At 42.1% G+C, this 21,100-nt stretch overlaps 8 protein-coding genes across 8 annotated transcripts; 4 read left to right on the plus strand and 4 right to left on the minus strand.

Annotated features, from left to right (window-relative positions):
* Positions 1-93: 93 nt before the first annotated feature.
* SAPINGB_P003515 (uncharacterized protein) lies at positions 94-2,826 on the minus strand (the record flags this gene model as incomplete). The annotated part of the gene is made up of 1 exon (XM_031998233.1): positions 94-2,826. One exon carries the CDS (start codon positions 2,824-2,826, stop codon positions 94-96), a length of 2,733 nt encoding a protein of 910 aa, XP_031854124.1.
* An 819-nt stretch (positions 2,827-3,645) lies between these two features.
* SAPINGB_P003516 (uncharacterized protein) lies at positions 3,646-6,522 on the plus strand (the record flags this gene model as incomplete). The annotated part of the gene is made up of 1 exon (XM_031998234.1): positions 3,646-6,522. One exon carries the CDS (start codon positions 3,646-3,648, stop codon positions 6,520-6,522), a length of 2,877 nt encoding a protein of 958 aa, XP_031854125.1.
* A 1,831-nt stretch (positions 6,523-8,353) lies between these two features.
* On the minus strand, positions 8,354-9,400 carry SAPINGB_P003517 (uncharacterized protein; the record flags this gene model as incomplete). The annotated part of the gene is made up of 1 exon (XM_031998235.1): positions 8,354-9,400. One exon carries the CDS (start codon positions 9,398-9,400, stop codon positions 8,354-8,356), a length of 1,047 nt encoding a protein of 348 aa, XP_031854126.1.
* Positions 9,401-9,820: 420 nt separating this feature from the next.
* On the plus strand, positions 9,821-10,389 carry SAPINGB_P003518 (uncharacterized protein; the record flags this gene model as incomplete). The annotated part of the gene is made up of 2 exons (XM_031998236.1): positions 9,821-10,231; positions 10,315-10,389. 2 exons carry the CDS (start codon positions 9,821-9,823, stop codon positions 10,387-10,389), a joined length of 486 nt encoding a protein of 161 aa, XP_031854127.1.
* A 164-nt stretch (positions 10,390-10,553) lies between these two features.
* On the minus strand, positions 10,554-12,164 carry SAPINGB_P003519 (uncharacterized protein; the record flags this gene model as incomplete). Its single annotated transcript, XM_031998237.1, has 1 exon — positions 10,554-12,164. The coding sequence occupies one exon, from the start codon at positions 12,162-12,164 to the stop codon at positions 10,554-10,556; it is 1,611 nt and encodes a 536-aa protein (XP_031854128.1).
* Positions 12,165-13,030: 866 nt separating this feature from the next.
* SAPINGB_P003520 (uncharacterized protein) lies at positions 13,031-15,318 on the plus strand (the record flags this gene model as incomplete). The annotated part of the gene is made up of 2 exons (XM_031998238.1): positions 13,031-13,046; positions 13,109-15,318. The coding sequence occupies 2 exons, from the start codon at positions 13,031-13,033 to the stop codon at positions 15,316-15,318; spliced, it is 2,226 nt and encodes a 741-aa protein (XP_031854129.1).
* Positions 15,319-15,485: 167 nt separating this feature from the next.
* Positions 15,486-19,084, minus strand: SAPINGB_P003521 (uncharacterized protein; the record flags this gene model as incomplete). Its single annotated transcript, XM_031998239.1, has 2 exons — positions 15,486-18,766; positions 18,916-19,084. 2 exons carry the CDS (start codon positions 19,082-19,084, stop codon positions 15,486-15,488), a joined length of 3,450 nt encoding a protein of 1,149 aa, XP_031854130.1.
* An 868-nt stretch (positions 19,085-19,952) lies between these two features.
* SAPINGB_P003522 (uncharacterized protein) lies at positions 19,953-20,514 on the plus strand (the record flags this gene model as incomplete). Its single annotated transcript, XM_031998240.1, has 2 exons — positions 19,953-19,976; positions 20,062-20,514. 2 exons carry the CDS (start codon positions 19,953-19,955, stop codon positions 20,512-20,514), a joined length of 477 nt encoding a protein of 158 aa, XP_031854131.1.
* Positions 20,515-21,100: the final 586 nt, after the last annotated feature.

The raw sequence follows: 21,100 nt of genomic DNA on the forward strand, positions 1-21,100 counted from the left end.
ATATTGATTTTTTTTTTCTTTCTTCCTTCTTTTTCTGTAAAATAATTATATTTATTTACATTCGTTTCATCATCTTTTACAAGTTTTTTTTTTTTAATCCCACTTAGCCTCAAGCTCACCTGCCCATTCCTTCCACACTGGCCGATATATCTTCACTTCACCAGCAACCAATTCATCCAAATTATGCTTGCCTGCTTGGACACGACGCACACCTCCTACATTTTGCTGAAGCACGTCAATCGTCCGGTTATCATCAGAAACATGAACAACAATACTGGTATGGTTGGGTGCTCCTACATATGCTTGTCCCACAATAACTCCAGCGGCATTGCGCGTATCAAAACGACCGCTAGTAAACTGACAAATATCTCCACGTGCAATGCGATCCGCATAGCAAAGAGGAGCAGGTGCACCACCAACCGCATGATACACAAGAGCACCATGAGTATACCCTTGAGGAACCATGGCTGCGCCTGCTGCTGCCTGCGTAATAGCTTGCTGAGCCAAAGTCCAGCACTCGCCGTCACCGACCTGTGTGCCAACCACAGATTCAGCATAGCGTGCAATGCTTTCTCCAAACGCGTCATGGGCCTGGGCCAGCTGCGCCTGAGCCATTGGTTCTGGTGGTGGAATGTCTTTACGTTCAACTGTAACAGTTCCCAGCGGGTCCTCAACCTTCCACTCAAGTTTGAATTTGACAATGGCCAATGTCTCAGCAATGCGGAGCGCTAAAATAAGTTTGCGACTTGAACCTGACGACGACGAGAGACTGAACGTGTAGTTGATACCCTGTAGTGAGGCAGGCAGTGTAAGCGTGCGTGCAGGCTTGGTGAACCACAAGCTTGGCAAGTCAAGATCAAACTGGTCCTTAGGGTCTTTTTTATTAGCACCAAAAGAGGCACTATTTGTAGAAGAGTGTGAAGTGCTAGGAGTCAAAGAACCAGGATCAGGCCGTGTTGAGTAATTAATTGGTGGTGGTGGTGCATTAGAAGTAGAAGCTGGTGCTGGTGCAGCAGCTGGCACAGGAGCAGCTGGTTCAGGAGCTAGATGGTGCTCATGAGAGAAGGAAGGTTTCTTTGGAGGTTTTGGAGGAGCCTTCTTGTGGTGTGCAGCAATGGCCGCAGCAGATGGGGTAGTATGAGTAGTGGCAGGTGCTGCATGAGTTGATGTAGATCCTGGAGTTTGTAAGTGATCTGAGGGCCGGCGCTGTGGGGCCAAAATATGCATTTTTTCAAATTGTTTAGCAATTTGGGATGCTGTTCCACCCGCAATGGGTCCCATAGGCGCATCGGAGCTAGAAGATTGGTATGATTGAGCTTCTTGAGAAAGACCTGGATCACGGGCTGCAAATGTACGATGAAAATGGTTGGTATTTTCAGACTCAGAGGGAGATTTTGGTCTGGGCTCTGTGTATGGTGGTGGGGGTGATTCTTCAAACGTAGCAGCACGCGATGGAGGTGCTTGTGGTGCACCATTGCTGCTACGACCCGGAGGGACAGGTGGCGACTTTTTGTTAAGCTTGGTAGGGACAGGTGGGGGTTTCTTTTTAATGCTGGGACTGTAGCCAATAGAGGTATGACTCGGTGTAGCTACTGGAGCAGGAGCAGGAGCTGAAGAAGAGGATGAGGTTGGAGGCGGTGGCACTGTCCGAGCTAAATGGGGCTGATAAGGCTGGGTTCCTGGAGGTGGAGGGAAACTTGATGCTGAAGGCAACGGAGCAGGAGCTGGGACATGTGTTGCGGGAGATACAGCTGAGTGCTTAGCAGTTGTAGATGACGTGTAATGCGATGCACGACGACCGTTATGGCTTACAGGCTCTGGGGCACCAGTAGGTCCCTGGTAGAGTGGTGGAGGTGCTGGGAAAGAAGAAGGATCAGGAAGCGGTACATGAGGTTTTGGTTCAGGCTCAGCAGGGCTTGGAGACGACACAGAAGCCCGGTATGCAATACTATTTTGACGCGAGGGTAATTGAGGTGGGGCTCTAGCAGGAGTCGCCGGTACACCTCCAGGAGGTTGATAGCCCGGGAGCCCAGGGGGAGGTGGGGGCTGGTAGGGAGCAGCTACTGGAGGTGGGGAAACGGCCACCGGAGCAGCAACCGGGGCAGCAGCAGGTGGAGGTGGGTAAGCTGCCGGGGTTGCGACTGGGGGCTGGTAAGCTGCGACTGGGGGCTGGTAAGCTGCGACTGGAGGCTGGTAGCCTGCGACTGGAGGCTGGTAGCCTGCGGCAGAAGGTTGGTATCCTGCGACCGGGGGTTGGTATACTGCAGTCGGAGGCTGATAACCTGTAACTGGAGGCTGGTATACTAGAGGAGCCGGGGCCGTAGGCGGAGGCTGCTGCTGCTGCTGCTGCTGGTAGGCAGGCTGAGGGTAACCTGGTTGGGGGTAACCTGCGGGTGGTGGATAGGCGGCTGGTGCAGCTGGTGGAGGGTAGGCAGTTGGTTGTGGGTACGTGTAAGCTGGGGCACTAGCAGCGGCGGCAACTGGGGGCTGTGCAGTAGCAGTAGGGGGGTAGTGAGCAGCGGGTCTTAGGGGGTCACCATGAACAGCACGATGAAGAGGAGGAGCTGGGAAAGATTTCGGATCTTTGAGAGCACTGAGAGGTCGGGCCTCAATGGTAGGAGCAGGTTCTGAAGAGCCTGTAATTTTGTTTGTAAAGGATGAGAAGTGGCCACCACCACCACCACCACCACTACTACTACTACTACCATGATCCTTATTCATATAGTTGCGGCCTTTTTCTGAGGCAGCGTCTAGTTTTGCACGAGACTCCTTAAAGAATGAGGAGAAGCTTGCTCCTGAAGAAGACGACTCATGATTTGAAGACATTGAGAAGAGTTCTAATTTTCCTAGAGAGAGAAGATTAAAATTCTTGTTTGATTATTTTGGTATTCCTTTTTTTTTTTTTTTTTTTTTTTTTTTTTGAGTTCCAATTTTTTGGATGGTTTTGCAATGTTGGCAGTAAAAAAAAAATATAAAAATAAAAATAAAAAATTAAAAAAGAGAACTTTTAGTGTATAGTAGAAGAGACACAATTAGAATTGTTTAAACGGCAATGGGCGTTTTCTTTTTTTTTTTTTTTTTTTTATCACTCAAAATATATATTCATTTATTTATTATATTTGTATATATATATATATATATATATATATAAATATTGAAAATTACTAATTTAAGAAGTATCTTGCGGCTTGTCACGTTTTAAGGTTAGGGTATGTGCGGCGTAGACACGTGGAATAGGCTCGTGAACGCGCTTATTCAAAAATAAAAAAATAATTCCTTGATTCGGTACAAAAGTAAATAAAGTAAATAAAATAAATAAAAATAAATAAAAATAAACAATCAAACATTTTCTATCTGCCCCTCCCTCAAATTAAGACTCGCCAGCTACAACTGTCGTACTACTAGTTCTGGTAATAAAAAAAAAATAAAAAATAAAACATAACAAACAAGAAAAAAAACGCGAAAAGAAATTTTTTTTTTTTTTTTTGTTTCTGGCTGAAACCTCCTCCATTTTTGGGGTTTTTTTTTATTTTTATTTATTTATTTTTTATTTGAAGGATTACTACTTCAAACACTTTTATTTGTTACTTCACCACCAATAATTCATCATCAACAACTATATCAACATCAAAACACGTAAAAATCATGTCTCTGGAAGCTCAGTTTGAGCCTATTGAGGTCATTGGACGTGGATCTTTCGGTCTCATCCGTAAGGTCCGCAGGCTTTCAGATGGCAAAATCTTAGCACGCAAAGAAATCTCTTACCGCACAATGAATGTCAAGGAAAAAAATCAACTCATGGCGGAATTCCGTATCCTCAAATCTCTCGTTCACCCAAATATTGTCCAGTACTACTATCATGATCATGTCATTGCCGAACATGCCGTTCATCTCTACATGGAATACTGCGATGGAGGTGACCTAGGAGGAGTCATTAGGACATGTAAATCTACAGGCGAATACGTCCCAGAAGCCCTCGTTTGGTCTGTCTTCACCCAGCTCACTCTCGCTCTCTTCCGCTGTCACTACAACTCAGACCCTCCTCCAGCTGCTGACCTCTTCAGCCCCTGTAGCAACATCTCTGCAGGCATCATCTCCGGTACAATTAACATCATGAACGTCACAGACCCACTCTTTGCTCCTCCTTCTCCATCAACCGTCATTTTGCATCGCGATATCAAACCAGACAATGTTTTCCTCGACAAATACAACACTGTGAAATTAGGCGACTTTGGTCTCGCTAAAATCCTCGATCAAGAACATTTCATGTCTAATACTTACGTCGGAACCCCATATTACATGTCTCCAGAAGTCCTCAATGATCAGCCATTTACACCACAAAGTGACATTTGGAGTCTCGGCTGTGTCATCTACGAACTATGTGCAAAACATCCTCCCTTTCAAGCCAAAACTCATATGCAACTCTCACAAAAAATACGCGAAGGAACCTACCCCCCACTCCCAGGAAACTACTCACAAACCCTGGCTAAAACTATTGCTGCATGTCTCGTCCAAAACTCTCGTCTGCGGCCAACAACTGCTGCACTTTTGCATCTCGATCCTATGAATCTTTGTCGCAAGGAACGCGCCATTGAAGAAATCCGACGCGAACTTGAAACAACCCAAAATAATATGGCTGTCGAAATGCGTCAGCGCGAACAAATGCTATTGGCCAAGGAAGAAGATCTCAAGTCCAAGGAACAAATTCTTATGGCTCAAGAAGACCAATTTTTGCGTGATCGCGAAACTGTAGTAAACCAGGCTCAGTTGCTTCAACAAGAACAAGAGCAGCAACAGCTCAAAATGCTGCAAATCAACGAAGAGTTTAATGTCAAAGTCGAACAAGAGGTCCAGCAGAGAATAGCCCTTCTCCAAATGGAATATGCCTCAGGATACGATATGAATAGTAGCAACGGCAGTAGCAATGAAAACAGCAGTCGCCCAACTAAAAAAGTCACAACCTTTTTGCATTCGCCAACTGATGTCATCATGACTTCCTCAGCATCAAGCTCGTCCAGCACCAGCAGTGCTGGTAGCATCGGCGCATCGTCAACCACCACAACTGCTACAACTGCTACAACTGCTACAACTGCGACTACTGCAACTTCAGCTTCAGCCACTTCATCCTCGATTCCAAGAAGTGGAGGCGTCAAGGGCCCAAGGAAAATCCGTGACACGTCAACACCCTTTTCTCCAGGATCTCGTCCTCCCAGCGCCATGTCTGGCGTGCTAAGAAATGGGGGGCTTCGCAGTCAGCGTAGTATTAGCAACAGCTCGAACGGAAGTGCGCAAAGCAATGGTGGCTTCGATATAGATGACGAGCGCGATAGCACCCTGCAGGAATCTCCTAGAGATATGCATCAACAGCCATTACTGGACCATCGTGGGTCATCCCAGTCGTTAACACCCAGCCGTTCTGCAGGTGTTGTGTCACCTCCTCCAGTTCGCAAAGCGCGCAGTGCAGCACCCATGAGTGCAGCACCAGCAGCAGTAGTAGTTGGTCGGGGAGCTTCTCCGCCGCGCAGAGAATACTCAGACGAAACTAATGGCAGCCGCGCACCAGGCGATCGGAATCGCAGTTCGGGAAACAGTAATAACAATTATTACAGTCCTACGTCTACGTCCTCATCACCTAGACTTGGAGATGCATTTGTACAACAACAACATCCTAAGCCAGCCGTGGTTCTAGGGAGCCATAGCTCAGATCAGTACGAGCAACACTATGATCGATACAGATCGGGTAGTAATGGAAATAATGAGTCTTCGAGTCTCCGATCACCATTTACTCCAGGTTCAAGTTACCACCAACCCATTGTTCTAGAAGACGATGTTTCTGGTGATGATGGAGGTCTCGACTCAGGTGCATCTTTAGACGTATTGTCTACGGCCCAAAAGCTCCAAACCCAGCTTAACATTTCACCTACAAGACCATCAGCCCTATACCATCACCAGCAGCATCAACATCAACATCAACAACAGCAGCAGCAGCAACAGCCGCAACAACATCAACAGCAACCATCTCAAGGAACAACAACAGGGCCCAACAAAGTTGTCAAAAAACCATTTTCGCCACTGCGCGGTCTCCCACGAGATAGACAACCTCCGCATTACCAAGCAATTTATGAAGCCTCTTCGCGTTCAAATTCTCCAGCTGCTCGTCCCTTTTCGTCTCCTCTCATGCGCCCAGCCTTGCGTCCTGCCCCACCTCCACCCCAGTCATCGTCTCCTGTTGTTCTGCCCAATCTTTCGTCTACCCCCACCTCTACACCAACTTTACAAATGCTTGGATCTAAGGCTGCAGTGGCAGCTGTTAAGAGTAGTGGTGCAGAAAATGTGTATGGAACTTATCCAACGTACTCTCCTGGCAATGGTGGTATGTATGGTGGGTCTCCTGGTGGTGTTCCTGTCCCCCCTCAGCATTATAGTTCCCCTGCAAGTGGCCAGCAACGTCGTGCGTTGTTACCCAATATGAATTTGCAAAACTATCGCTCTAGCGGGAATAGCGGAGATGATCGGAATTGAGGGTATCTTTCAGGTATATAAATGTATGGAATAGGAGGATATGAGGGTTTAAATTATTTGCATACCATATATTATATAAATATTTATAAATATATTCATTGGACAGTTAACATTGAAATAAGAATTTTAATTTATACTGTGATGTATAAAATTTCCAACATGTTTATTTCTCTAAATTCTTAAACGAAAAAAAAAATCATAAATTTTTAATGGCAAAATTTTTATAAAAAAAAATAATTGGACAATTGGATCATCAATTCAAGTCTAAAATAACTGTTTAACTGAGGAAAAGTAAGGAGTATTTGGGAGTTGAAAAATGCTATCTTTTGCATAACATAGCTATTAGGAATAATGCCCTAGATTAAAAAAAAAAGTTGACAACTCTAGGTATAAAACCTTACCCTAATGGAATCCTCAATTATTATCAGTTTTTTTTCGTCTGGCTCATGTCTCAATTCTGATAATAATCACAATAAAAATTTTTAAAGACCTTACCCTGGTGGAATTTACAGTTTTTGTCTTATTTTGTTTTGTCTATCGCATATCTCAATTTTGAAAATAATCACACTAAACTAAAAGACCTTACCCAGGTGGAATTCTCAATTTTTGTCTTTTGTTTTTTGTTTGTCGCATAACATATATATATATCTCTCAATTTAGAAAATAATCATACTCAACTTACAAACCATACCAATGCCAGTATTTTAAAAAACAATACATTTTGCTATATAACATATATAGTAACTTAAAAATGTTTAAAATGTATTTATAATTGATAATAATCACTTTTTTTTTTTTAAAAAAAAAAAAAACAATAATTTTTCCATTTCAAAGAATGATAAACAAACCAAAGATCTTAGTTGAATGTACTTCACTTTTTAAAAATATTAAGTAATAAGATGAATGTGCTATCTCATTGAAAAATTTAGTTTGTTAAATTGAAGAGAGTAATTGGTTCTAAATAAAGCTTCTTGTAAAAAAAAATATGGTTTGGAAAAAAGTAAAAAGAGAGAAAACAGATTATAATATTATTTATTTATTTATGATTAAATCTTTATTTTTAAATACTAATTACCTAGTTATAAAATAAATTTAATTTTAATGAGGAAAAAAGGTATTAAAAGCTTTTGAGTTATAATCAATTGTCTTTTCAATTAATTTATATTTATTCATTTATTCAGAGATTAAACTACAGCTGCAGAAATTAAAAAAAAAAATCTGATTAAATTAATTGAGACCTGGAGTCAAGATTTATTATTATCTAAAATACATAGTATAACTGATATTTAAGAAAAAAATTTCCATAAACATGATTATAACCATGTTTCAATAAAAGTCATTTAATTTCAGGAATTTGAACTCATTTTTTAAAATTGACTTTGTGTGCTTCTAAGCTCTATTTAAATTCCTTAATTTAAGTGATCGTACGATTTTTACATATATTTATATATGCATTGCTGCTGATAGAGGTTAATTTTTTTTTTTTTTTTGATTCAAATGGTAATGATATTAAAACATTTTTGGTGCTCAGAAATTATATCTAAATATGCTTCAAATAATATTTTTTAACACTGTTTCTCTGCATGAGTTTTGAAAATATTCGGTTATTTAATGATTCATAGTAGCGTGTTTCTTTAGCTGCACCCTTTGTTGCTGATATTAGCAGCTATAGATAGTTGTGAATAACGTGTACGCTAAATTAAAAGAATCTCTGTCATGTTAAAGCTAAATTTATCCAAAATCAAAAAAGGAAACAAATAAAAATTAAAAAAAAATAAAATAAATAAATAAATAAATTTCAATTTAAATAATCAACTTCTATTATATTATTTCACCACTCGTGAATTTTATCATGGTAATCTTGGAAAACATCAGTAAGAATAGAAATACCACGGAGAACATCAGCATCTGGGCCTGCCTCTTCTTCCAAAAACTTTGTGTGGGCAAAGTCAATCAAGTCTAACTTAAACAGCTGGTCCTGGATATCCTGTGCCGTTAGTTCTTCTTCTTCTTCTTCTTCTTCAAGCTCGTTTTCAAGTTCCTCAAGTTCCTCAGCTACCTCTTCCACAGCCTCAGCAGCACGCTCAAGCTCTTGAGCCTTTTCAAGCTGATTAAGTTTCTTTTGCACGGTTTCTGCGTTGCCCTCGTACACAAAAAGTAAAGATGCGCCGCGCATGACAAAGCTCTTTTGCTGAAGAAGTTCTGCTACACGCTTAAGACGGTTCACAAAATAATAAAGCGCATACTTGTAATAAGCTCGAGTCTCTTCAGAAATTTTGTTACCGGTAGTTTCGCGCACAAAGTATTTGGCAAGTCCGTCAGCAAAGCTCTCTGCAGTCAAATCACGGCCGTAGTTTTTGCCAAAATCAACGCGTTCACCTTCAGGCTTTCCATCATAATACACATTCATTCCAGTAAGACGCATATCAAGAGACCCTGAAGTTGTTGTGCGTGCAACTTCGTCGAGTCGGTCGCGCTTTTCCTGAGCCGCATTATCGTCCCAGAGAATGTGGCCAAGCTTAACGTCGAGAATACAAGGTTCATCAAACCCGTAAAGCGAGCTTTTAAGTGCCAAAACATGTTCCTTCTTCTTTTTAGCACCAGGGCTTTCTTTAGGAGTCTCGCTAACTACTATTAGTTCTGGTTGAACATTTTCTGCATTTATAATGTTGTTTCCTTCGGTAAGGATACCGTAAAATGTGGGTACAATTTCTTGTAATTCTGGATGGTCTGCAGAAACTTTTTTATAAAATTCAACCTCTGCAAGGTCGGAAGGCTTAAAAAAAATCTCTCCAGACTCTGATTGAGAAACACCAGAGTGGCCGGCAGCCTGAAGAGCAGGTTTTGGAGTAGATGTTGTCGTGGCTTCTTGGGACATTTGGGGTTGTTTTGAAGGGATAGGATTGTTGGTTCAGATGGTGATGAGGGAAGCGGCTCAGCAGAGCTGCTAAAAAAATAAAGTTGGTTCAGCCTCATATAAAATCTGGGTTAGGTAATTGGGTTAGGGTTAGAGACTTTCCCCAGATTTTTCAGGGCAAGGGTTGAAAGTTGATTTTTTTTTTTTTATTTTTTATTTTCCACTCTCTTGTCTGCTTATCACTGGCAATTGCGTGCTCGCCACACTACACCGACGCCACACCCCATAATAAATTTTTTTTTTTCTCTTTTTTTCTGCGCCAGCCACAAAGCTATTCCGAATTATAAAAAGTCCATCATCTGCTCTAAGATTGGGTGTTTTCTGTCTTTTTACTATTCTGATTAATTTTTATTTAAAAAAATACCTATATCTTGATACACTATGAGCTCCTCCTCGTCTAGAAGATCACAACAACCTCTTACTTTGGCTCTTGGTGCTTTGGCTATTGCCGCCGGTACAGCCACTGCTGCCACCTATCTTGCTTCACGCTTTGGACTTTTTAATCTGCGCAGCGGACCCTCCACATCATCTTCATCACTTGAGGATTCTCTGTTGCAGACCAAAAAAATTGTGCCTGGAGAAGAACCTTTTTACGACACTGACGAGGAGCGCGAGCAGATCCGCAAGCAAGAACAGCGCGCTGCTGAGCAGCTAGATGCTGACACACGCGCGGCACAGGCCTCATCCGAGGGCCAGCAACAGCTTGAGGTTTCACAACCTGCAAACCCAGACAACTTGTCTGCTAACCCGCGATTGTGGTCCGATGCAAAGCTGCGCTCGTGGCTCGGTCATGTAAGTAGCGGCGGGCCGCCTGCTTATAGGCTAGGCTGGAACCTAGTCATGTTTTTTATGTTTTATACTAACTACTTTTACAGCGTTATATTACTGTTCCTGAGGAGGTGTCTCGCAGTCAGTTAGTTAACCTGGTTGCTGGCCTCCAGGAAGCTTAAAAACACTTTAAAAAATAATGAGGATAGATTTGTTAGTTATACATTATATATCAAGAGGGTATTAAATGGAGTTTTTTTAGTTTTGGTTTTTAGTTTAAAAAGGTGGAAAATTATTGATTATTAAAATCATATTAGTTATTATTCTCTTTTCTTTTCTCTTTTTTTCATGCAGTACAGCTTGAGCTGTAGTGTCGAGCTTGTTCCAGTAGTTTGACAGTAGCCATGTAGTGGAAGTAAATGCCGCCAAACACACTGAGGTGCCAAAGATTATGGGACATGCCAAAGTAATCAAAGATTCCACCGGGGAACCAACGCTCAGGGATGAGCAAAGCGTAAACTACCACGCCCATGAAATAGCAGGCTAATGACTTGAAAACAGGGAGGTAGAAGAAAAACGTGTCAAGGAACCCGTGGAGATAAGCGGCATGAATAAAACCAGCAATGCCTGCACCTGCAAATCCAACAAAAAATGCAACGCGTTTAGTTTTACTGGATGGCAAGTCAAAAGAAGGATGCCAGGTAAAAGCAGCTCCAAAAAGACCAGAAACGGCAGTGATGGTAATGTATGGGATTTGGAACCATGGTCTGCAGTAAAATGCCGAGTACTCTGTTGTGATAATTGAAGATGCAATGAGTACTGTGATTCCAGTGTAGTCCACGCAAGCAAAACGTTTTTTAGATTCCACATGGCAAATTCCGTTAAAGGTATGCCAAACAGTGGAGCACACCAGACACTTAAGGGCAGCCACAAGGAAAACAATCATCATGATTTTGTCGGTTAAAGTTGAGTCGGTCCAAGAAAGAGTAGTAGGGTAGTGGAAAAAGGCAACAAGAAGCATTACGACGAATCCAAGCAAATGGGTCCAAATATTGCACGTTTCATTGTGAATTTTGGCCAAAGAGCAGACACAGTCAGTATATGATCGGGTGAAGCGGTAGCCATTTAAAATATATGGATTGTCCTGCCAAGGGATGGGGAGCTCTTCATAGGTCAAGAGTCTCGACTTGGCCGCCTCCAGGGCAGACATGATCGAGTTGTGCATGTGAAGGTGAGAAACAATCGAAGTTGGCTGGAGTGTAGAGGCGTCGAGAGACATTGTAGAATCGATAAAATGTTCTTCAAGAAGAGAAAGCTTAGAGTCAATGTAGCGCAGACCGTCAACAGCACGTTGGGATGCACTTGCTGTAGATGCACAGGCATCGCTAAAGTGAGTCTCAAAGGATTGCACGAGATGTTCGGCGTGCTTGCGGCCCCCAACCAGCAGGGTCTGCTTAAACGCCTGGAGACTCGAGTACCCGCCAGCCAGTTCCAAAACACGCGCGGCCGCAGCTTTTGGCATGTGCATGGCAGCCATTGTAGGGGCACTGAGAGAGTCTAGTCCAAACTGGGCCAGGTTGTTGAGACGTGACTCAAGGCTTTGAACCAGAGAATCCATATCGATACAGCCATCCTGGTCAACAAATGAAGCAAGGTCGGAAATGATATTGCTGGTTTCGTAGTCTTCTGTGAGAGTAACGTCGTCATCATCACCACTACTACAGTTACTGGAAGTCGATGTTGTTGTTGTAGTTGTAGTTGTAGTAGTAGTTGTCGTTGTCGTTGATGAAGCTTTATTAAACTTTTTAATGCTGCTGCCGTTATTGTTGTTACCAAACTTGTCAGAGACTGTCTTAACCTGTGAATCCAACTTTGAAGGTCGGGTTCGCTGGTGAAGCGAGCTGTGAGTCTGATGTGGCTCTGCAACAGTAGGTTGAGACTCTGCAATAGTCGCCATGGCTGGAAAGGTCAGAGATGGTTTGTTGAGAGAAGGTTGTGGTGAAGATTTTCCAAGAATTTTCACTGTATAAGAAGAAGGAAAAAAAAAAAAAAAAAAAAAAAAGAGGCCGGAAAATGCCAGAATATGTGGGACCGGGCTTGTTTATATATAAATATTCGGGTTTGAAAAAAAAAAAATTAATTAATTAATTAAAAATGAAAGGCCCTTCCAGTGAAAATTCCAAGGGATGCACGACATAAATTAATGGGTTAGGGTTTTAACTTTTTTTTTTTTTTTTTTTTTTTTGGGGCTTAAAAGCAAATGGCCCAATAGCCGTCCACACTGCCCTCCTCCTGACCTTTTTCTTCATAACAACTTGTTGTCGCTGTGAAAAATAGACGCTGCCTAAAGAAATTTTTTTTTATTATTTACAATCAGTGTAAGAGTTCTTGCGTGATTCCGATTGTGATTTCTGAAATATATATATATATATATATATATATATTATAGTCAGCTGCTTTTTTTTTTTTTTTTTCAGATAGTTCCTACTTCAAATGAAGAAATGGATCTGCTGGGGAATCCAGCGCAAAAGCCAACGTGCTCGCATTAAACAGACCTTGGCGGCTACAGCCCTCATCTTGCCGCCAAGACTACCTGCTAGAGCAGACATCTTACCGTAACTTATGTTACTTTAAAGTAACATTGATATTACTCGTAATAACTTGTACTTACAGATCACTTCTTTAAACCCTAACCCATTTTTCATGTATTTTTTTTGAAAACCTCCCAAAGCTACCCAAAACCTTCCAACCTACCTCATATCAACATCTAATACTAATACTACTATTATTACGACTACTACTACTACATCAACCCGTTATACAATGTCATCTGCTCTGGGTAGGTTGGATTCTGTAGATTATTATTTTATTTTATTTTTTCCTTTTCTAACATTTGACCAGATTTTTTAAAATCCGCTACAATCGAACTCACACTTCTTTCAAACACACTTCGTCGTGGAGACGATTTCAGCACCGTCATTACTCCAGATACCTTTTTCAAAGAATGCATGAAGCCATTGAATAGCTTGGGCTCAGCCTTATTAAAGCTTGACAAAGAACGCTCATATGAAAGAATGAACTTGCTCAATAAAAGCGGAACTGATGTTGAAAATTTATTTGACATTGTCTTTAAACTTGTTGCTGGCGCACCAGATAAATCGTTCCCTAAAAATGACGTGCATTTACGCATGGCCCAAATCCGTGCTGCCTATGAGTACGCTGCATCTTCAGAAATTATTTTGGAATCAGTTCTTCGCTGGATCCCCCTCTTAACAACAATCTCCAGTTGTCTCGTCGATCTTTCTTACGATTACTACAAGGGCTCACGGCCAGTGAGCAGTGAGGCCAATAAAGCACTGCCCAAATCCATACTCATGGTAAAACACGCTGAAGAAATGAGAATTCTCAAAACAAATTATGGGCATTCACTCAAATTACTTTCTTCCACGATTTCTGAAATGGAAGATAAACTTAAGAACCTTGAACAGTTTAAAGGTAGACTTATTAGAGACCTTGGCCGCTACCCTAAAATGTTTAACGAGCTCACAACATCAAACACTCTTCTATCTAATGAACGGGATATGCTCGAACTGAAATATGCACAACTTTTCGCCTTTGTCACTAACGAAAACAGAATCTCTTCAGCTGGTCTTGATCCAAGCTTTAAACCTAAAGCACCATTAGCCACTGGTGACTATGCAGAGTTTGCAAAAACTTGCGAACGCGATGAAGAACTGGCAAATTTGACTCCACTCGCTTTCCAAAACATTACCATGAAAAATAAATCAACAAGTTCAAAATATAAAGAAGTTCCTAAAAAACCGGCTCCAATTAATATGCCATTAAAAAATACCCCTAGTAATAAGATTCCTGAGAAAAATGGGACGCAAGAAAAGAACGAAACTAATCCTAAGGTCAATTCTAAATCAAAGTCTACTTCTGCTACTTCTACTGCTACTGCTACTGCTACTGCTACTGCTACTACTACTACTACAGCTGCGAAAAATAGCGGACTTAAGGAAAATCCGAATACCAAAACAATGCGTCAAGAAGAATCCTCGCAATCAAGTAATAGCAGTATACCCAAATCAGAATCTCCAAGTTCTGCATCACGACCTTTATCGCAGCAACAGTCCCGTGCCCGATCGCCAGAAGATGAAATTGACGAACATGATGCTACCCGTACAGCGAGTCCACAACCAGCATCCAAGTCAGCCGTGGTTCTTCCATGGCACGGAGTGGAAGAGTCCAAGCTTGTGGGCAAGAATGATTTAGGGCGGCCAAAGAATTACACTCATCAACGGACCCTAGACCACGCAGACCCAGAGGCTCCTAAAACATCATCATTTTTGTCGTCAACTCGAGAAGGTCCTGGGTCAGCAGCAGTTGCTGCAGCCGGAGCAGATGCAGCAGGTGACGCTCAACTGGCACACGATGTGCGAGAGGTGTTAGCACAGCATAGTGAGCACATGGCGCGGCCACGTAAACGTCTGGTGGAACGAATGATCCCTGAGCTAGGAGATTATAGCACAAAAGCATTACACAAGGCAGAGGCCAAGGCTGGTACACAGTTTATGTCAATGGCAGTGCCTGCCTCTATGACACAACCAGGGACTCCGTTAGACACAATCAAGGCCGCTGAAGATTTGGCTACAGACAGTGTGGACCCGTACTATACACATGCATGGAACACTCAAGATGTATCGTGCCAGGAGCAGATGCGCCGAGGGTTCCAGGTCCCTGAAGATGCAAGATATCCTGCAGAGACGTTTGCACATATGCTTGGGTTTGATCCCACCGGGCTCGGGTTTGCCGAGATTTTGGATGAGTTTGGGACAACCCGTGGCCTATGTGACGAGGCTGATTGTCCTATCCATGAGCCTCACAAGACTCACGTTGGCAAGTCGTCTGGTGTACCCAATCCTATCCATGGTGTGTGGACTGATATGGTAAAGCAGGCAAATGAGCTGTCACGTATCGAACGTCGAGATGATAACGTGCCCATGGGCAGTGTTCCAGAGGTACGTACACGGCGGGTGCCTATTGCTGCACAGCGGCTTAATGGTAAGCCCGTCTTTGGACCAGAAGTGCCTGCAAGTATGCTTGAGTAAGAAAAGATAGTACGTATATGAGAAAGAGATAAAAACTTTTTAAAAGTCACTCATTCCCCTCAAAAAAAAAAAAAATTAAACAAAATCTTAATTAGGTTGCCTTGTAAAAAAAAAAAAAAAAAAAAAAGAAAAAAAGGAAAAAAAAATAAAGTCAAAAAAAAGATTTTTTACTTGTTTAAGCCAAACGCTTTACGGAGTCCAGCAAACTTCTTCTTTTTAGGTGTTGTGGGCACTGCCGATCCATTCTCAGCAGGCGTCTGGGGCACGGGGGGTGCCTCGAGACTTGTGGGAGCAACGTTATTTTGCGGGGCGTTATTACGCAAAGTAGGAGCAGTCACCACAGGATCGGATACAACATACTCGGGCATTGGGGGTGCTTCTTCAAACACGGGACGCATCGACGCACTCGTCATACTATGAGAACGGTGAGTCTTGCGTTCTTGGTAACGCTGGTTCTGCATGTCAACAATATGCTGGCGTTTGGCAAACAAAGCGCCAAGCTTCGTTTGTTTACGCGGGCCTGGAATCACTTCTTCCTCGGGAACGTCGGCAAGTGCTGAAGGTGACGAAGGCGAGCGCGACTTTGTAGCGGGTAAAAAGCTATGTGGAGGGGTCAACTGTTTCTGGAGATCGTAAATAGGTGCCACTGGAGGTTGGTGGTTAACCGAGTGAGAATTGTCCTTGCGCAAGGTAGAGAGAAATCCGTGTGGTTTTTGTGGAGAGGGGGGGCTGGCTACCGGTGCAAGAGCATGGGTAGGAGCAGGTGCAGGTGCAGGAGTGGAATTCACAGCAGCTGCTCTAGGCCCGCCTCCAAAACTCGATCTTCGTGGCTTGCTAACCTTGGCATTTTTTAGAGTGTCATTAATGACACCTTCGTAATCGCTATCGCTGTCATCCTTGAGTCTTGACTTAAAGGGTTGGGCCAGTGGGGGTCCGTCAGCAGCTGCAAACGATGAACGAGAGGTGGTTGCCGTTAATGACATGGAACGGCCATTGAGTTGTGCAGGAGGAAGCAAAGGTTGTTGAGGAGGCATTGAGGAGTCGCGCGCATCACGCAACGAGTGGAATGCAAACTTAGATGAGGCCTTTTTCTTTCGGCGCTCCTTATCAAAACTTGAATTGGAAAGAGTTCTTTCAAGTCCAACATACTCGCCCTGAGGCTTATGACGGGTGGATTCAAAAAACTGGGGATTGTATGAAGGTGGATTGACACGCTCCCAAGTCTTTTGTTGCTGGTTATTAGCCACAGGCTTTTTAGGCGGTGCAATGGAAGAAATGTGGCTGGTTGGGTTTTTACGAATTACACCCAAATTATCGACATCGCTGACATGATTATTGCGAAGAGTGTTTTTAAACGACAAATGTTGCTGAGCAGGACGACTGCAGTCGCGAATCCAAGAAGAGTCTGAACTCATGGAAATAACATCATCCACGTCTTGGGCCGCGACCTCGCTTTCATCTTCGCTATAGTTACTTTGTTCATCTGGTTGATTTTCGTCAAGGTATGGATCATAAACACCTTCTTCATGGTCATATTTGCCGTGGAGCTTTTGCATAGAAGGTACGGCAGGAGTGGTGGTAGTGGTAGGGACAACAGTTGTAGTAGGAGGAATAGTAGGAATAATAGGAGTAGTGACTGTAGGATTTGTGATAGGCATCACAACAGCCGCATAGGACACCTCGTCATTGTCAGATACAAGAGCACGGTACGAGTGGGAAATGGAGGGTGACGGTAACACAATAGCAGCTGCCGATGCAGCAGAGGCTGCCGCTGGAATGGGGGCAGGGGCGGGAGAGTGTTGTGCCGCGGGTTTAGAATTTTTCCGCAGAGAGGTGCGCCGGGCAACGCCATTTGGCCCTCCTTGCTGTTGTTGTTGATGTTGCTGTAACTGCTGATGATGGAAAGAATTAGAGATGGGTGATGGTGGTACAGCCATACCATTAGAATTGCGAATGGATGAAGAGCGAGCAGCAGCAGCAGCTTCCACAGTGGGTCCAGAAACGCTTGGTTTTGGTTGGTGTTTTTGAGAAGCAAAGTTTGCGGCAGCAACGGTGACAGGTTTGGTTGGCGACTGCTGGGATTGTTTTGGCGAGGGGATTTGAGGGGGTGACAATTCGCTCAGGGGGTAATCAGAAGCGTCTGAATAAATGGAATGTCCAGAAGATGAGTCTTCGTCATCGTCATCGTCATAAACTTGTTTAGCCAAAGCTTTTGATCGAGCAGCTGGGGCTCGTGTTCTAGGAGCAGGAGTGGCCGCAATAACAGGGCTAGAAGTTTTAGAGGTAGAAGTTTTAATGGCTGCAGCAGCAGCAGCTTGAACTGAGTGTCTGCGAGTAAGCCTGGAAGTATTATTAACAGTCTTGTTTTGGGTTTTAGACGCAGCAGAAACTGCAGCAGCAGATGCAGCGGGTGTCTTTTTAGAGAGTGTAGTAGTAGAGGTAACAATTGAGGGTCCACCAGTGGGAGGTACAATAATCTCATAAGAGTATTTTGAAGCAGGAGGAGCACTTGGAGGGTGGTGAGCATTATACTCGTTAACCGCATCAGAAGAAGAAAAGGAGACGCGTGACTGGCGACGAGCCGAATTGGAGTTAGGGGCCAGATAAACAGAGTTTGTAGTAGGCTCATCAATGTTTGAAGAAACTGAAGCGTCTCGTGAATGATGGTCAGGTTTTAAAGACGGCTTTATTGGGGATACTGAGCGAGGTGGAGGCTGGTGATGGCCTTCATCTGATGGGACTGGAGAGAAGGATATACGGTGGTGCTTTGTTGGTGTGGAGACAGACTTTGGTCTAGAGGCTAGAGTAGACGAAGTATTATCATCCGAGATATAGATAGCTGGGGGCATTCCTGGGACATTGTCATTATAAAATGAGTCGTCTTCTTCCAAAACCGAATCGAGATCAGACTCAATAGACTGCATAGAGGAGGCATATGCTGGGGCCTGTGGTTTTTTAAGGGGTTTCTTTTTAGGTGTGGCAGCGGCCTTCTTTTTAGAAGGAGGAGGGGCATGAATTGGGGTTGTTTTAGTAGATATAAGCTGAAAGGAGCCATAAGTCCTGACCGTTGTTGTTGTAAGAGACATTGTACGGTCTGGGTTGACGACACGCTTTGAGGTCGTTGTTGTTGGAGGGGGGTAAGGATTAGGGATACGCGAAGATCCTTGGAGGGACATTGTGCGAGTCATTTTTTGTTGAGTATAAGCAGGAGGAGTTGTTTGAGTATGGATAGGAGTAGACTTTGGAGGTACGTGGCTTTGTGGTCTTGCAGAGTGGGACCTCTGAGTATTTTGACGGAGGGTAGAGACTGGTCTTTGGTGAGAAGGTGAACGAGAAGCGCCCATACGGTACCCTGGGTTTTGGGGTGTATGAGATGACGCGTTAAGTTTGTTTAGAGCAGCTTGAGAATCATTTGTAAATGAATGTCTGCGAATTGCAGCAGCAGCAGCTATATCGATAAAAAAATATATATAAATTCAAGGTTAAATAGTGCCACCACAGAATTAATTAAGAATAGAATGAGCGGGGGGGGGGGGGGTTTCCACGATAATTGAGATAAGAAAAGTGTTTTTTTTAAAAAAAAAAAAAATACCATACCTGCACTTGAAAGGTCAGAAGAAATTGAATTACACCGGTTTTGAGCAACTGAAGCAGCAGCTGCGAGGGCTGTAGGATTGACTTTTGGCGGGTCAAAGGGGGCCGCTGGGGTGTACGCTGAAGGCGTAAGTGAATATGTTCTATTTGAGCTTTTCCTGCGTGAAAACATTAGAGAACTTTCAAATGGATTTTTTTAAAAAAAAAAAAAAAAAAAAAAAAAGGGAGTGGGGATTTTGAAGAAGATTGAAATCAAACAAGAGGATATCAAGAGCCTTTTATATATATAAATATATATATATATATATATATATATATAATTGAATTGGAAGAAGAGAAAAATTTAGAAAAAAAAAAAAAAATCCAGAAAGAAAAGGAAGTTCTTGTGAATGGTGATAGGAAAGAAAGGAAAGAAAGAAAGGAAATAAAAGAAATAAAAAAAGGGGTGGCAGCAATTCAGCAATTTAAGCAACCGCAAAAAAAATAAAATAAAATAAAATAAAATAAAATAAAAACGCGTGGAGGCGTCTGGTGGTGCTTGTGTAGTTGGTGGTTATGTATGCAGAAATGGGAAAAGAAAATTAACAACAACAATAAACAACAACAACAACAACAAGAATTTTTTTTTTTTTAAATGGGTGGCGGGGCTAACAAGCTGGCTAGATGGCTGGATGGCTGGCTGGCAGGCTGGCTAGGAAAAAAAAAAAAAAGGCTGGGCTTATCACGTGGTAATAAAATAAAATATATTCATGTGGAAATTGTAACAAATGTGAAATGCAATGTGTCACATGGTTGTAATAAATTTGTAATCTAATTTGTAATATAATTGTAATATAATTTGTAATATATTTGTACTATAAAGTTATCAAATGTAACTTAATACTAACTTTAACATACCTATAAATAATCTTCTCTACCAGGTAACCCTTTGTCAATATTTTTTTTTTTTATTTCCTAAACTGGACAAGATCTTTCAAATTTCTTTCAACTACCTCCATCAAAAAAAAAAAAATTCAGATCCACCCTGCACATCACATAAAATGTACAGAGCATCTACATCAAACGTATGTTCTTTCTATCTCTCTCTTTATGACCAATTTTTTTTTTTTATTTTTTTTTTTAATCTCATAAACTGATCCTCTTTAGTAGGTTCCACCAGAAGTCCAGAATGCCGTGATTGCGGCTGCCAACGAGGCCGAACGCTTTATTCGTCGATTCTTCTATGCACTTGACAACTCCCAAACTTCTTCTTCTTCCCCAGTTCTATCCTATCTTGTTCCAGATGCTGCCATTGTTTGGACTGGTACCCCTATCCAAGGCCGTGATGCGTTTGCACAAATTATTGCAACTGGCCTCCCAGCAGGTGGTAAACATGATATTAGTAGTCTTGATGTACATCCTCTTGATGCAAACGGACAAGCTGTGGTTTCTGTTTCAGGTCGCTCGAAAATAGGAGCAGAACGTGGCCAAAACCAGTTTGGATTTGCAGCTGTTCTTCGACTTGTCCGAGACATGTCGCCAGGTGCATCTGCAGGCGATGTTCTCATCTCGTCACTTTCATACCGTTACACATTCCGTCCTGATGATGCTACAGTTATATGATGATGGCAAAAAAAAAAAAAAAAAAAAAAAGAAAAAAAATTTGATTTGATTTGATTTGATTTGATTTGATTTGATTAGAATTTAATTTAATTTCTCCATTTTATTTTTATTTATATTTATTTTTTGCATTCAGTTGATACTTTCTTATTTTTATTTATTTTTTTTAGGTACCATGCCATTTACCTTTAATAAAAATAAAAATAAAAGTCCCGTGTTATCGCCGTCGTTGTTGCTTGTTGTTTGTTTAATGACCATTTAATACTATACTATATATATTACTATATACTTTAATATTAATACCACCACCAACCAACCTTCTTTTTTTTTTGTGCCTTTAGTCTTTCTCTCTCTCCCCCTTATAATAACTTTGTAAAATTTCTTTTCATTTGAGAGTTCGCATGAATCTGTCAGTCACTTTAAGATTCCTATAGCTATCATCTATAGTCTTATAATCTATATATCTAATTTTTTTTTTTTTTTTACTTTTTTATTTTATTTTTATTTTTATTATTATCATTTATTTACTTTTGCTTGAATGCCCATCTGCTCTTCTTTGGCTGGTCGTCCGCTAGTGCTTGTTTTGGTA

This window comes from Magnusiomyces paraingens (genome assembly GCF_902498895.1).
Source record: "Magnusiomyces paraingens strain CBS 517.90 genome assembly, contig: contig3, whole genome shotgun sequence".
Lineage (NCBI taxonomy): Eukaryota > Fungi > Ascomycota > Dipodascomycetes > Dipodascales > Dipodascaceae > Magnusiomyces > Magnusiomyces paraingens.